This window comes from Mercenaria mercenaria, chromosome 2 (genome assembly GCF_021730395.1).
Source record: "Mercenaria mercenaria strain notata chromosome 2, MADL_Memer_1, whole genome shotgun sequence".
NCBI lineage: Eukaryota > Metazoa > Mollusca > Bivalvia > Venerida > Veneridae > Mercenaria > Mercenaria mercenaria.
The window spans coordinates 110,060,592-110,077,308 of NC_069362.1; the positions used below are offsets into that span (position 1 = coordinate 110,060,592).

Genomic DNA, 16,717 nt, shown 5'->3' on the forward strand with positions numbered 1-16,717 from the left:
AATATATGTTCTCTTCACTTTGTTAAAACCTGCGGTTAAACCAGAGGTTTTTATTCGGTTAAACCAGAGGTTTTCACAGTAGTTTGTCAAAACCTGTGGGGTTTTGAATTGGTCAGCATTGGTCAGTTTGGGTCAAGGGCAAGGGTCAAAATGAGGTCAAACTGTTTCCGCTTCGGTAGTTCTTATACTACTTTTATCAGTATCAAATTATTGCATTATAATGAATGGCGACAATCTCATGTCGTCTGAGTGACAAAAGGACATTGACTTTCGAATCACTTTCCCATCACATCTGTGTGTGGATGAAACCCATCAACCAACCTAAAATAATTTTCATGTGAGGTAACAATGCAGCTGGCTTTTCGAAGATTATAAGATCTAAAAAGACACGTGGCCATGCCTTTGATAACGCTCGGAGTGGAATCTGGGGTCTATTTTTACTATTAAAGCTGGAAACTGCTATATTCCTAAACTGATTTTGTGGAAGATAAAACCAAACAAAACAGAACCTCATAGTCCACAATTTAGAAGACAATGGTATATTGTATATGTGTATTTAATGCTTTACATGACATCGATACAGTTTAGGCATATGGCAACTTTCTAACTTTAAATGTCGATGAAGACAATGTGCCCTACATGATATAATTTCAGTCATGGGTGGCCATTAAGTAGAGCCGTTGGACAATTCGACCGGATGAGTCACAGGACGACCCTTGCAGGGCTTTAACACACAGAGAATACGGTCAAGTGATTTGAAACCAACAACTTTCATAATTTGACCACGCAGGTACCTTGTTAAGTCCACTAGATGACCAGTTAGATTTTAAAAAAATAAATAAATCTTCACCGAAAATGATCGAAAATGAAACCGTTTTACATTTCTGAGCTATGTAATATAATATTCAATGAGTTTATTACTATGACGAAGAAGGAGGAGTATATTGTTTTGCAGATGTCGGTCGGTCAGTCGGTCGGTCTGTCGGTATGTAGACCAACTGGTTTCCAGATGATAACTCAAGAACGCTTTGATAGCCAGAGCGTCCGCTTCGACTGCGGGAGGTCGTGGGTTCGATCCACGGCCGCGTCATACCAAAGACGTGTAAAATGGTACCAGTAGCTCCCTTGCTTGGCGCTCAGCATTAAAAGGGAAACTAGCCTCTTCTCTCATACCCTTGTGGCGATGGATTCAAACAGGAATGAGGTGTCGAGAGTGATTAATATAAGTTTTAGAACTTCCTTCACAATCGACCTAAAATCATGTATAAACTAAAAACGCTTGAGCCTAGGAGCATAAAAATTGATAAGGAGGATGAGAATGACAAGTAGATGACCCCTATTGATTTTGTTGTCAGTTGGTCAAAGGTAAAGGTTTACAGTGACTTGTAAAAGTTAAACGGTTTCCGGATGATAACTGAAGAACACTTGGGCCTAGGATCATGAAAGTTGATAGGGAGGTTGATCATGATTAGCAGATGGTCCCAGTAGGCCATTAGGTCAAAGGTCAAGGTCACAGTGACCCGTAACAGTTAAACGGACTGGATGACAAGAACGCTTCGGCCTAGGATCATGAAAGTTGATAAGGAGGGTGGTCATGACCTGTAGAAGACCCCTTATGAATTTTGAGGTTAGTAGATCAACTGTCAAGGTCACAGCGACCCTTGGACAGCTAAACAATTTCCGGTCAATAACTCAAAAATGCTTGGGTCTAGGATCATGAAAGTTGATAGGAAGGTTGGTCATGACAAGCAGATGATGCTTAAAGGTTTTAAGGTCAGTAGGTCAAAGGTCAAAGTCATTGGAACTGTTAAACGGTTTCCAGATGATAACTCAAGAACACTTTAGCCTAGGATCATAAAAGTCAATAAGGAGGTTGATAATGTTTAGCAGATGACCCTTATTGATTTTGTGGTCAGTATGTCAAAGGTCAAGGTCAAAGTGACACGGAATAGTTAAACCGTTTCCGGATTGTAACTCAAGAATGCTTGGGCCTAGAATCATGAAACTTGATAGGAAGGACCAGCAGATGACCCCCTATTAATTTTGAGGTCAGAAAGTCAAAGGTCAAGGTCAAACTGACCCAAAACAGTTAAACCGTTTCAGGATGATAACTTGAGAACCCTTGGGCTTAGGATCAGGAAAGTTAATAGGGAGGTCGATCATGACCAGTAGATGACCCCTATTGCTTTTGAGGTCAGTCTTATGAAAAGATCTTGAATTGGTCAGTGCTTGATAAGTGGATAACAAATTGATCCTACATCTGGGAAACTTCCTTATTCCATATTTCGGAAGAAGAAAAGTCAACACTCACAGTATATTAAAGGACTTCTTATTCTCTCATTTTTGGCTATGCTTGTTCATAAATCGTTTTGGTATCAGTAATGAATATTTACAAGCGTTGAACTGATTACCTGTTTGTAAAAGAGCGGAACAGATTACAGTCAGTCATGCTTTTAAAAATACCTACACATTTTATTTTTTTCGATGGTGATATGTTTTAGTAACCTTTCGTTTAATGCTATTAAAGACCATATGCTAAAAATAGCTGTTTAAAGGCTACCAGTTAATGATTTCATCTGTGCATGTCGTTTAGTAATTTTATGCGTTTGCATCTTTACTTATTTTATCACACTGATCAGTATTAATTTCATACAATACTACTCGTATTTCAGTATAAATGTAATTCTTAAATCATCTACTCCTTTAAGAATGTGATCTCGACCATCATCACAATACAAAAATGTATAATGAAAGAGGTTCTCCCTTTTTGTGTTATCCTTGGTTTTAAGTTATGGCAAGCAATTGTGTACTGTACCATTACAAAACGTATTACATTTCAGTCATAATAATTTAGGCGTTTTATTCTTTACACTTCCTCTTTCTGCGTGCGTTTATGTGAAGAAAATTTAAAAAAAAAATGAATCCAAATATGCATTAAGTTTTGTTATTATGGAGAGCTCTACATAAATTTGAGGTAATTATCATTTTAACTGTTTGATTAATATAATAACGCCGTATTCTAAATTATTTAGTCATGAAATGGCATGCAGTTAACCAAACCCTTGTCCCAGAAATCTTTTCCCGAACGAATCATGCGGGGGATGGGGATGGAAGGGGTGGGGGTTGATTTTCCTATTTGTTTTTCATTTTTGTTCTCATATTTTCGTTTCTTTCTTTGATGGTTTGTTTTTGTATATATGTCCTTATATAACATAATATAACTTTCTTTATTCGCTTAAATGTAATTAATATCATCTTTGATATGATGCTAAACCTTTCTCATCTGCCATATAGGCTTCAGATATTTCTCTATCGTGTTGTCAACCTAAAATCTAAAATTCTTATGCTGAGTTTCGAACCCACACGGCAAAAGATCTGTTAAACATGGACAGTACTATGCTTTACCTCTTACCCTATTTGTTATTGTTACTAAAACTAGAAATATCTAGATTTTAAAAAATATTAAATTCACTGTGTTCCATCTTAATCTATTGATAGGCATGTTTGTCAACACCAGGTTTTCGTTTGGGCTTGGTATAACGCTATGTTTTTCTTCTGAATTCCGCACATCATATATGTTTGTGGGTCGCAGCATGATCAGTGTTACGCGTAACGTGATCTGTGTCGTATCAAATACTGGCAATTATTTTCCAGTAAATTACTAACGGACTTTACGTTCAATCTCGTCACAACGTGTTACGCTTGGTTTTGGACATATGTTTTTCATTTCGATAAAACAATGACATGTTCGAAGAAATACATACAAATTTGTCCTTCCTCTGGATAGGTTATATCCGTACAGTAATTTTTCAAATTGTAAATAGAAGATGCTTTTTGCAGAATAGCGAATGCCTCCCCCAATAGGCAAGAAGTCAATAAGGGACATGAGTGAAAGTCAAAGAAACACAGATGGTTGATTGCAATAGGGATCATCTGCCCGTCAGTCATTCCACGAAGTTTCAACATTCCCAAATTATGGATTGGAAACGGTTTTCATGAGATGGCCCCTGTGACCTTGACCTTTGATCAACTAACCCCAATATCGATAGGGATTATTTACCCTGTATGTCCAATCATCCTATGATGTTTCGACATTCTAGGTCAAGTGGTTCTTAAGTTATTGATGGGAAAGTGTTTTAAATGTTCAGACCCCTGTGACCATCTTATGAAGTTTAAAGGTTCTGGGTTAAATGGTTCTCCAGTTACTGATAAAAAACCGTTTTTTTTCCATGGTTTGGTCCCTGTGACCTGGACCGTTGATCAAGTGAGCCAAAAATCAACAGGAGTTATCTACTCTACATGTCCAATCATCCTAAGAAATTTCAACATTTTGGGTCAATTTGTTTTTAAGTTATTTATCAGAAACAGTTTTCTATGTTCAGGCCCCTGTGACCTTGACCTTTGATTTAGTAACCTGCAAAAATAACAGGAGCATCTGCTCTGGAAGCCCTATTACCCCATGAAGTTTGAAGGCTCTAGGTTAAATGGTTCTCCAGTTATTGATAGAAAATTAAGTGTGACCCACTCAAAATAGGGGTCATTTAATCTGTAAGTCTTATCACCCTATGAAATATGAAGGTTCTAGGTCAAATAGTTCTCAAGTTATTGATCGGAAATTGATTTCTATGTTCTGGCCCCTGTGACTTTGACCTTTAATAGAGTTACCCAAAAATCAAATAGGAGCCATCTACTATGCATGTCCAATCATAAAGTCTAAACACTCTTGGTCAAGTGGTTCTTAAGTTATTGATTGGAAATGGTTTTCCCTGTGACCTTGACCTTTGATACAAGAACCTCAGAATCAATAGGAGTCATCTACTCTACATGTCCAATCATTCTACGACGCTTCAACATTCTGGGTCAAGTCGTTCTCAAGTTATTGATCGGAAATGGTTTTCCATGTTAAAGCTCCTGTGAACTTGACCTTTGATGTAGTGACCCCAAAAACAATAGCAGTCATCTACTCTATAAGCCTTGCCATACTTTGAAGTTTGAAGGTTCTGAGTGGGGGGGGGGGGGGGGGGGAGGGGTGAGAGACATAAACACGAAGGATTTTTTTATGCAGCAATCATTTATGATGTTCTTTTGCATAAGTTTTATTTGTAGTAAAATTTGCTAAAGATCATTTGGAAGCATAGAATGCAACCAGCAAAATAATAACAGATTCGGTTTGATCGAGTCTGTTCAAGGGAAATTATAAAATTATAAAATATGCGAAACATATATAATTAAAACTTATTAAAAGACTCCTTTACCTCAAAGAACCAGGAAATATAAAAGCACAGATCTAGTATGTGGAGAATTTTAACGGTCTCCACGTGCCACTATATGAGTTATATTTTTTAAACGTCCTTTGGAAGCATAGAACGCAACCAAGCAAAATAATGGCAGGCTCGTTTTAATAAGTCTGTTCATGAAAGGTAATGAAATGTAAAAAGCCCCTCACGTTCCCAAACACGGACTTGAGAGGTACTCTATTTTACATGATAAAGATGGAATGCAGCAACGGAGCAAAATAAAATCTAATAGCAGACTCGGTTTCGCTGAGCCTCGTCATGAAGTGGATAGACATCTCCATATTATATTTAGCATAGTTTTTAGCTCACATGTCACAAAGTGACAAGGTGAGCTTTTGTGATCGTGCAGCGTCCGTCGTGCGTCCGTCCGTGTGTCCGTCCGTAAACTTTTGCTTGTGACCACTCTAGAGGTCACATTTTTCATGGGATCTTTATGAAAGTTGGTCAGAATGTTTATCTTGATGATATCTAGGTCAAGTTCGAAACTGGGTCACATGCGGTCCAAAACTAGGTCAGCAGGTCTAAAAAAAGGAAAGCCTTGTGACCTCTCTAGAGGCCATATTTTTTAACAGATCTTCATGAAAGTAAATCAGAATGTTCATCTTGATGATATCTAAGTTAATTTTGAAACTGGGTTACGTGCCGTCAACAACTAGGTCAGTATGTCAAATAATAATAAAAAAAACTTTTGACCTCTCTAGAGGCCATATTTTTCATGGGATCTGTATATAATTTGGTCTGAATGTTTATCTTGATGACATCTAGGTCAAGTTTGAAACTGGGTTAACTACGGTCAAAAACTATGTCAGTAGGTCTAAAAATAGAAAAACCGTGTGACCTCTCTAGAGGCCATACTTATGAATGGATCTTCATGAAAATTAGTCAGCATGTTAACCTTGATGATATCTAGGTCAACTTTGAAACGGAGTTATGTGCCTTCAAAAAAACTAGGTCAGTAGGTCAAATAATTAGAAAAACCTTGTGACCTCTCTAGAGGCCATATTTTTTATGGGATCTGTATGAAAGTTGGTCTGAATGTTCATCTTGATAATGTCTAGGTCAAATTCTAAACTGGGTGAACTGCAGTCAAAAACTAGGTAAGTAGGTACAAAAATAGAAAAAACTTTTTGACCTTTCTAGAGGCCATATTTTTCAGGAGATCTTCATGAAAATTGGTGAGAATGTTCACCTTGATGATATCTAGGTCAAGTTCAAAACTGGGTCACGTGCCTTTAAAAACTAGGTCATTAGGTCAAATAATAGAAAAACCTTGTGATCTCTCTAGTGGCCATATTGTTCAATGAATCTTCATTAAAATTGGTCAGAATTTTTATCTTGATGATATCTAGGTCAGGTTCAAAACTGGGTAACATGAGATTAAAAACTAGGTCACTTTGTCAAATAATAGAAAAAACGTCGTCATACTCAGTTCAAAACTGGGTCATGCGGGGACAGGTGAGCGATTCAGGACCATCATGGTCCTCTTGTTTCTGATTCTATCGTTCTTTCGTTGTTTCAAACAATATTCGGCAATGGGCCTAACAAGACACTGAAGCACTGTTAAATTTTAAAATGAATATGAGAATTAATGTCTTAATTAGGCCTAGTTTCAGTAAATTATACATTTAAGTTCAATGAAACAAATCGTGAATACTTGCTGGATATGATTGTATAGAACTGTAAAGCAATAAAAAAAATTCGTTCTTTTTACATTAATATAGTGGTTATGTTATATACGTTATAATGAAAACGTGTGTGCCAGTATTTGTATCCGGTTATGTCTTATTCTCGGGATTCAGTACACACTTTTTTTTTCGAGATAAAATTACAAATAGTTGTGTGGATATGCCTTTTTCGTGTACTTGATATTAATACATATTTCTTTGATTTTCAGAATTTTAATGTTTTATCTTTTATTTGTACATGTCTGATCTTGCATACGTTAACACGATTTTTACCCCGTTTTAGCAACAAGAAAAATATGTCTAGAACTTCTAACACACTTTTCGTGTATTAAAATGTTCTTGCGAAATAAATAATCCCAATCTTATCAATGTGAATTTAAGGCTGAATAAAATCCTTACACATAAGAAAGACTCTTTTGATTAAATTTTGCTTAAAGTAGTTAGAAAACGTGTTTATCTTGACATGGAGGTAATATATGTTTACCTCGATTACTAGACCTATTTGCGGTAAATGATATGAAGAGTGTAGTCATTAGAAGAAGGAGAAGAAATAAGAATGTTGATAAGAAATTTTAGCATTTAAGCAATCGTGTTAATAATAAAGGTCTATAAGCAAAACGGCTAGCAAGTATCCAATGATGGCTGCTCAAAAACTATGTAAAACCCATGTGAATAGTTCAACAGAATACACATAGTGATCGTTTACCCTTTGTTCTGTTTATTTTTATTTGTCCTAAAGTTTCATCCGTGATGAAAGCATAAAACAGTGAAGAAGCTCCCACTACAATGCATGGATACAAATTTAAACTTAAGCAAAACTCATGGGGTACTAGTAACTTGTTTTAGAATACCAAATTCAAAATAAAATGATCGAGTAATATTCAAACTCACCCTGAAAACTTATCTGCTTCTCTGCTTAATATGATATTTGAATTGTCAACATAATAAACCAGAAAGCACGTGTTGAAATAAACTGGTCTATGGATCGGGGATTTAATAACATATACTATTTCTGAACGTTGAGGTGGTATGGCTATCTGGTGTCAGAGTGATGTAATGATCATAACCAAGTCAAATCTCGGGAATATGCATTTCAATTAAATTTAAAGCCAAGGACGGACATTAATGGAATCGGACACACCGTAATGCGTGGCAATTGCATCCAACGCCTACTGCGTTGGAATCTGCATTGAAAGTTCACCGATTACGAGGAAATAGTTGTTGTCTAGTGGTAGCGTAATACGCTATGATGCAAACCTAATCAGGGATCCTTTTGTACAGAAATTCTACAAAATCGGCAGCCACTCATCAAACTGTACAGGTTTTTATATTAATGGCAAAAAATTGTTATGAACAAATGTTTTTGGCTGAAAGAGTATATCAGTGGGCTCCTGTCTCACTTGTTGTTTCCAGCCAAATGTGAAAAAAAGGTTAAAATCATTAGGAAACTTACCGATGGCACCGGAAATACATTCACCCGGCCATATTTCTCCACTGTTTCTGTGAACGAATCATGTGGATGAGATTTTTCTTTCATTTCTAGACTGATCACTCATTGCGCCGAACCCCTTTGTTTGACTCGAGCGGAGATATTGCCCACATGAAAAAAATCTCAATATTCCAGCGTCGAGAAGTTAGCACTGACATCGAAGATCGAAAATCGAAATTAAATTTGTAGCGAGCTTTGAATTTCGAGACAGCTCAACATCAAATATCAATAATTTCGTGCTAGCTTTGAACGTCTAGCCAGCTTGAAGATCAACATTCAAAATTTGAGGAACGATTTAATTTCGAGTTAGTTTGAAGATCGAAATTCATATTTCCAAAAAGCTGAATTTCGAGCTAAAATTGAATTTCCAGCGAAATGCAGGTTTTCAGAAAGTCGAATTTCGAGCTAGATTTGAATTTCGAGCCAGCTCGAAGAATGAAATTCAGGTTTTCAAAAAGTCGATCAAATTCGAGCTGGAATTGAATTTCGAGCCAACTAATGTCATATCCTCTATTTGTTAAATAAAATACACTTTTCCCCTTCTCACTGAATTAATACACTAATGAGTTAGACTGACTTACCACTAAACAATGACCCTTGTTTATTGGAACCATGCTCTGATAGTCATTAGCCCTCAAACAGAAGTCCCTTGGCCAATTGCCAAGATCTATGCCTTTAATCATATCATACATGGGAACAAGCTTTATTCTTATTTTTGTCAGAAAAGAACAAGCATTCCCCAGTCTAGCTCCACACACAATACAAATATAAAACATGATTTCTTTCATTTTATCTGTAATAGGAGGTTTTTTTCAAACTTCATTTAGCTACTGTACATATATTTCTCCGACTTGAATGACATCTATTATAAATTCTTACTTTGTCACTGAAGTTGCTGTTTTAAGTAATAATATTATCTTTTTTCCTCCAGTTAAATAAATTGCTATGTTCATGTTTGTATTTCTTATCTTCTGACTTCAGGAGAGGTAATTCGCCTACCAGTATGGAGCGTGTAGCACCACCCCCAGGGTGGTTTGCCTTTGTCGTCCTAGTATTCGTAGTATCGACCGTACAGTCTCAAACACGTAAGTCAACAACATCCAACATTTCAATTAAGTTTGTTACACCAATTAATATACTCTATTGTCATTTCACGGTTTTACTTTACCAACGCCCTGAAATTAACTAAAACAGTATTCTCATTTTTTTTCGACTGCAAGGCAGACCGATTTCACAGAGTGAATTTACTGTATATCTGCCTCTATGTAGACTTACAAAGTCTGTTGAGATCAAATATGACAAATCAGATCCAATCATAGGTTGCAGTTATTTTATATCTGAAATTACCTCCCTTTATTTCAAATTAAAATTGTTATATCTCCATAACTAATGAAGATACTGATCTGAAATTTCATTTATGTCAACAGATTTATTTGGTAGATCCTTCTTTTGTCCACTTACAATTTTTCTTTTATTACTTCCCTTTTACGTTACTATAAATAGCTTATTTTTAGTAACTTTTTTATTATTGGCCGTAGGGAAAGCACGAGACCAGTTTTCTGTGGTACAACATGGATGGTACCTCCATTTTTTAGGTGTATTTTAACATATCTATACCTTGTAAGATTTTTTTTCTTTTTGGTTAAATTTCTTCCCTTTGTTGTTCCTGTCCTTTGGACTTAGATATTTTTTCTGAGGACCTTCTTGTCCTCAAGTGCAATGATAACAGGTGAGCGATATAGGGCCATCATGGCCCACTTGTTAAATGGAGTAAGCCTAATTCAAAACAGAAACACAGCATTCGACCTTATTTTTTCAATGTTGATGTATGAATTCTGTCTCATTAAATCTGTTTTCTTGAAGCACCATAGAAAAAATGATATTGACTTTTTTATTTTGTGTTTTATAATTGTTTACCAATAGTTTGATGTTTCTTTTATTAAAATTAATGGTAAAATGAGTTCTCTGCAAACGTTTTGGATAGTGGCTATCCCTTTGAAATTTGTCTCTACTTGAGTTTGAGGAGATACCATAAGTTATACAAAATTTATAAAAAAAAACGGCACGGTATTAAAGTTGTTTCAAAACTGCAAAATAGTGCAAAACATGGTTACCTTTCAGAATATACCAAGCAAAGGCCATTTTGTAAACATTACTATAAGTGATCTAATACCTTAAAACATGATGAAAATTGTAGTTGCATTTTATTCGTTATAGTATATTTCTCGATTCAAGTTATTTTTCATAATGAGAATTTCATAATGTTATGAAGCAAGAAATAAAGTAAAATGGAACTTTATGTTGTGTGCACAACACGTCTGACGTCATGTTCATTTACGTGCATCTGTTTCCCGTGCTGAGATTGAAATTTGTTTCAAAATGCATATCTCAACATCATTAACTTGATTAAGCATACAAAGAAAATTTGTTTGTTTTTTTGTGAATATAAAATAATATATCACCTCAAAGTGAGAAAATGTTCACATTTTCACTTGCACTACGTGCTCATGAAAATATTTGAATTTTCTTACTTCTCAGTGAGATATATTCCATATTCACTTAAAACAAACAAAAATAATATCCTCTATGGTATGGGTCTTTTTGTTCCTTAAATAAACCTCGCAACAGAATAATATGAAAACTGAAAAATGTCAGAAAATGTTGCTCAAATGTGATTGACCACCTTTAATTTCAGATTTGGACATCTGTAAAATGGACGTTCAGGAAGATGCAAAAGTTGGAAGTCAAGGTTTAGCTAGTCAGCTGACAGCTTTTCAAGTATCAAATTTGCAAGGGTGTAAATCTGCATGTTTGAATAATAATGAATGTAAAGAGGCTTCATTCTTATCTTCTAGTAACTTCTGTGTTCTGTTTAATGCTGAACTTTTAGCAAATGAGTTGAATGATGAGAGCAACACAGATGACCAGCACTTACGGAAAATTTGTAACATAGGTAAAAATATCTTTTCTCATTGCAAATTGGATTTTAATTATTACTTCTTCATAAATGCAGAGTAGATTTTCAGTTTTGAATTTTTCCAACCTACTGAAATGTAGGTAGGTTTGTAAGATCCATGTTTATATATGTATATTGTTAAAGTCTCAGTCACACTACACGGTATAGCGTTAACGTACGTCCAGCGTATAACAAAATCACATTTTCACTTGCACTACGTGCTCATGAAAATATTTAAATTTTCTTACTTCTCAGTGAGATATATTCCATATTCACTTAAAACAAACAAAAATAATATCCTCTATGGTATGGGTCTTTTTGTTCCTTAAATAAACCTCGCAACAGAATAATATGAAAACTGAAAAATGTCAGAAAATGTTGCTCAAATGTGATTGACCACCTTTAATTTCAGATTTGGACATCTGTGAAATGGACGTTCAGGAAGATGCAAAAGTTGGAAGTCAAGGTTTAGCTAGTCAGCTGAGAACTGTTCAAGTATCAAATTTGCAAGGGTGTAAATCTCAATGTTTGAATGATAATGAATGTAAAGAGGCTTCATTCTTATCTTCTAGTAACTTCTGTGTTCTGTTTAATGCTGAACTTTTAGCAAATGAGTTGGATGATGAGAGCAACACAGATGACCAGCACTTACGGAAAATTTGTAACATAGGTAAAAATATCTTTTCTCATTGCAAACTGGATTTTAATTATTACTTCTTCATAAATGCAGAGTAGATTTTCAGATTTGAATTTGTCCAACCTACTGAAATGTAGGTAGGTTTGTAAGATCCATGTTTATATATGTATATTGTTAAAGTCTCAGTCACACTACACGGTATAGCGTTAACGTACGTCCAGCGTATAACAAAATTTTCAATCTGTTCTTGTCCGTTTGCATGCGTTTCTTTTCTGTTTCTCATACAGCGCCTGCGCTCCTTGTCCGGCGATGTTCATTCCAACCAGTGGAAGGTTTTGAGCATGTTCAGAATTTAGAATGTACACCACTGGACAAAGTTGTCCGTTAGACGTATGGTAGCAATGAATAGGATCCTCTGTTTTATCAGTGAATAAAATATAGGCATAGGTTTTGATAGAATATAGAGAATAGAATATAAGAACACATTTGTTATTACACCCCCACCAAACAAAATTTTTGTGAGGGCTATATAGGAGTCAGTTTTTTCGCGTCCCGAAATCTATATCTCGGTTATTACTAAATGGATTTGATTCAGACTTAAAATAGATGTTCCACCTTATCATCCATATGCGACACAAGGTGCATTACTCTGACACCAATTTTTATCTCCCACCTGAGCACAAAGTGCTCAAAGGTGAGCTTTAGTGATCGCCCTGTGTCCGTAGTCAGTCAATCGTCCATCCGTCGTTGTCAACAATTTGACTGTTAACACTCTAGAGGTCACAATTTTGGCCCAATCTTAATGAAACTTGGTCAGAATGTTACTCTTAATAAAATCTTGGATGAGTTTGATATTGGGTCATCTAGGGTTAAAAACTAGGTCACCAGGTCAAATCAAAGGAAAAGCTTGTTAACACTCTAGAAGTTGCTTTATATTTAATGACTCTAGCCTCTATGGAGAGCGTTACAGTCTCCCTTTGCGCACATATAGTTGAACTACATCGATAACTCTGCTAACCATTGATGTATGAATGTAAAGTGTGGCGATTATCAACAGTTATGTCACTTCACAATAAAATATCGTTCAATTACCCGTTGATGTTTATGGTATGAGTATGAGATAATAGATCTGGTATACTTTGGTTCAAATATTTATTTACTGTAACTTACAATAGAAGCTCTTCTGAAATGCGGCATCATATGTGATGCCATGACATTCTGTCACATTAAAAATAGACTTACGAATATCACTTTCGTCCATGCTAACGCTCGTTTCTTGAGCAAGCTGAAATGAAAACATATGAAAAGACACTCATGCAATATCCTTTTTATAAGCTAAATACAAACTGAAGTGTTGATTGCATTTAATAAGTATATACTTTCTGTAGAATGAAATTGTCACATGTATTTGATAAAGAAGAGGGCCATAATGGCCCAATATCACTCGCCTGTTATCATTGCACTTAAGGATAAGAAGGTCAAAAAATCATAATTAAGATCAATCAAAAGAGTTATGAGAAAATATAGTTGAAATTTTCTTAAATTACTTCAAATAAAATTATTTTCAAATCAGGCCAGTAGTTTCATGCCCGAAGGATTACATCAGAGGAGGATAGGAGCAAAATTTTGACTGGTGAAGGCTAAAGGACGGGAACAACAAAGGGAAGAAATTAAAAATAAATCTAAGTCCTCAGAAAAAATATGTAAGTCCAAAGGACAGGAACAACAAAGGGAAGAAATTTAACCAAAAAGAAAAAAGTATTACAAGGAACAGATATGTCAAAATACACCTAAAAATTGGAGGTACCATCCATGTTGTTCCACAGAAAAGTGGTCTCGGTTTTTCCGAACGGCCAGTAATAAAAAGTTACTAAATAAGCTATTTATAGTAACATAAAAGGGAAGTAATTAAAAAAAATATTGTAAGTGAACAAAAGAAGGATCTGCCAGGTAAAAACAAGAGCACTGCAATGCAACGCAAATGCAGAGCAATATACACACAAAACAAAGTTATATGACCTTTGACTCCTAAGTGTGACCTTGACCTTGAAGTGAGCCATCCGAAACATGCACTCTGCATGTCGTTTCGATGAGGTATACATTTGTGTCAGTTTTCATTGAAATCCTTCAAGGGGTTCAAGAGTTACAGAGCGGAAGGAAAATTGCTAACCAACAGACAGACAAACCCGCGGACACCGAGGCGATAACATAATACGTCTCTTCGGGTTTATCAAAAGGAATCAGGATCTTATGGTGATACAAGTTGTGTTCATGTTTGGTTAAAATCAAATCTTAAATGAAGCTGCTATTGTGCAGACAAGGTCAAAATAGCTAATTCTGGCTCTTTCAGGAGCCATAAATCTGGAACCCATAATGGAATCTGGCCAGTTCGAGAAAGGAACCAAGATCGTATGGTGAAACAAGTTGTTTGCATGTTTGGTTTAAATAAAACCATAAATGAAGCTGCTATTGCGCAGACAAGGTCAAAATAGCTAATTCTGGTCCTTTTAGGAGGCCATAACTCAGGAACCCATTAAGGGATCTGGCTGGTTGAAGAAAGGAACAAAGATCGTATAGTGACACAAGTTTTGTGCAAGTTTGATGGAATTTAAATCATAAATGAAGCTTCATTTGTGCAGACAAGGTCAAAATAGCTAATTCTGGCCCTTTCAGGGGCCATAAATCTGGAACCCATAATGGAATCTGGCCATTTCAAGAAAGAAACCAAAATCTTGTGGTGATACAAGTTGTGTTCATGTTTGGTTAAACTCAAATCATAAATGAAGCTGCTATTGTGCCGACAAGGTCAAAATAGCTAATTTCGGCCATTTCAGGGGCCATAACTCTGGAACCCATAATGGAATCTGGCCGATTGAAGAAAGGAACCAAGACCTTATGGTGACACAAGTTTTGTGCAAGTTTGATTAAATTCAAATCATAAATGAAGCTGCTATTGTGCAGACAAGGTCAAAATAGCTAATTGTGGCCCTTTCAGGGGCCATAAATCTGGAACCCATAGTGGAATCTAGCCAGTTCAAGAAAGGAACCAAGATCTTGTGGTGATACAAATTGTTTGCAAGTTTGGTTAAATTCAAATTATAAATGAAGCTGCTATTGTGCAGACAAGGTCAAAATACCTAATTTTGGCCCTTTCAGGGGCCATAACTCAAGAACCCATTAAGGGATCTGGCCGGTTGAAGAAAGGAATTGAGATCGTATAATGACAAAAGTTTTGTGCAAGTTTGATTAAATTCAAATAATAAATGAAGCTGCTAGTGTGCAGACAAGGTCAAAATAGCTAATCTGGCCCTTTCAGGGGCCATAACTCATGATGGAATCTGGCCAGTTCAAGAAAGGAACCAAGATCTTATGGTGATACAAGTTGTGTGCAACTTCGGTAAAAATCAAATTATAAATAAAGCTGCTATTGTGCAGACAAGGTCAAAATAGCTAATTTTGGCCCTTTCAGGGGCCATCACTCTGGAACCCATAATGGGATCTGGCCAGTTCAAGAAAGGAACCAAGATCTTATGGTAATACAAGTTGTGTGCAAGTTTGGTTGAAATAAAATCATAAATGAAACCACTATCTTGCAGACAAGAAATTGTTGATGCACAAAAATAGCAAATTCTGGCCCTTTAAGGGGCAATTACTCTAGAACCCATATAATGGGATCTGGCCAGTTTTCAAAAGGAACCGATATCATGCCGATACAAGTTTTGTACAAGATTGATCAAAATTGCTTGCAAAATGTTGTCTCTATCGTGTTCACAAGAAATTGTGGACGGACGGACAGACGGACGAAGGGCGATCACAAAAGCTTACCCTGTTATTACGTGACAGGTGAGCTAAAAATTTAGAATTGAGTGATTATGAATAATATTGAAAAAGACTTGGCCAAAATGCTGAAAAAGTTGCTTACTTGATGGAATTAATGCTGACAGGATTTGGGAACCCCATCAAGATCTAGCACGGCTTTCTTCAACATTACTCTAACACATGAAAAAGAACCCAGTACGTATATCTACAGTTTTATTGTATCTACTCCAGCCTGTACCAGATGCATCTGAATTGAGAAGCATAAAATACACAGCTATATATTTTTATATCTATATTTGATCTGAATAAAGTACAAGTACTTGTGCTGGTTGAAATACCCTTTTTGAACATTTTTGAAGATCTTTAACCCACCATTGTAAAATACTATGACATTCAGTTGGAATACTCATAAGCTGTTATCTTCCTCTTCTTCTTTTCGTTCGAGCATAAAGCTGTTATAACTCCTTGATTTTTTTTTTCAATCGCAATCTTTAATTTTTTTTCTTACGGTTTAAAGTATAATGTTTCACCCCTGGTTCCGCTGCAACTAAGTCTTATAGTAATTCGTTTCTGATGCAGAACAGTTTTGCAGGAAGAAATAATGTCCTCACAACTTCTGGAATAAGCCAAGTAAGCATCGACACTGAGCAAAGTACATAGCCTAAATATGTAAGTTGTTGACACGGAATCTGAACTGATTTGTCCGGATTGATTGTTAAGCCCCGAAAGTCGATTTTTTATTGTTTCTCGAATGCTCTGAAGGCATGACATGTTTTTAGATCCCTGAGCAACTATCCTCTGTAGGACCACATTCGTAACAGATCGCATTTGTAC

The 16,717-nt window shown here is 35.9% G+C and overlaps 1 protein-coding gene across 7 annotated transcripts in view; it reads left to right on the forward strand.

The window, feature by feature from the left end:
- Nucleotides 1-16,717, forward strand: part of LOC123562448 (sushi, von Willebrand factor type A, EGF and pentraxin domain-containing protein 1-like) — a 447,821-nt gene that overhangs the window by 353,416 nt on the left and 77,688 nt on the right. For 6 of the 7 annotated variants that reach the window (XM_053537519.1, XM_053537520.1, XM_053537522.1 and 3 more), the window contains exons 32-33: nucleotides 11,167-11,424; nucleotides 11,840-12,097. In XM_053537519.1, coding sequence (XP_053393494.1) covers nucleotides 11,167-11,424; nucleotides 11,840-12,097 — 516 coding nt within the window. The remainder of the gene's footprint in view (nucleotides 1-11,166; nucleotides 11,425-11,839; nucleotides 12,098-16,717) is intronic. The other variant, XM_053537524.1, reaches the window with a different exon arrangement.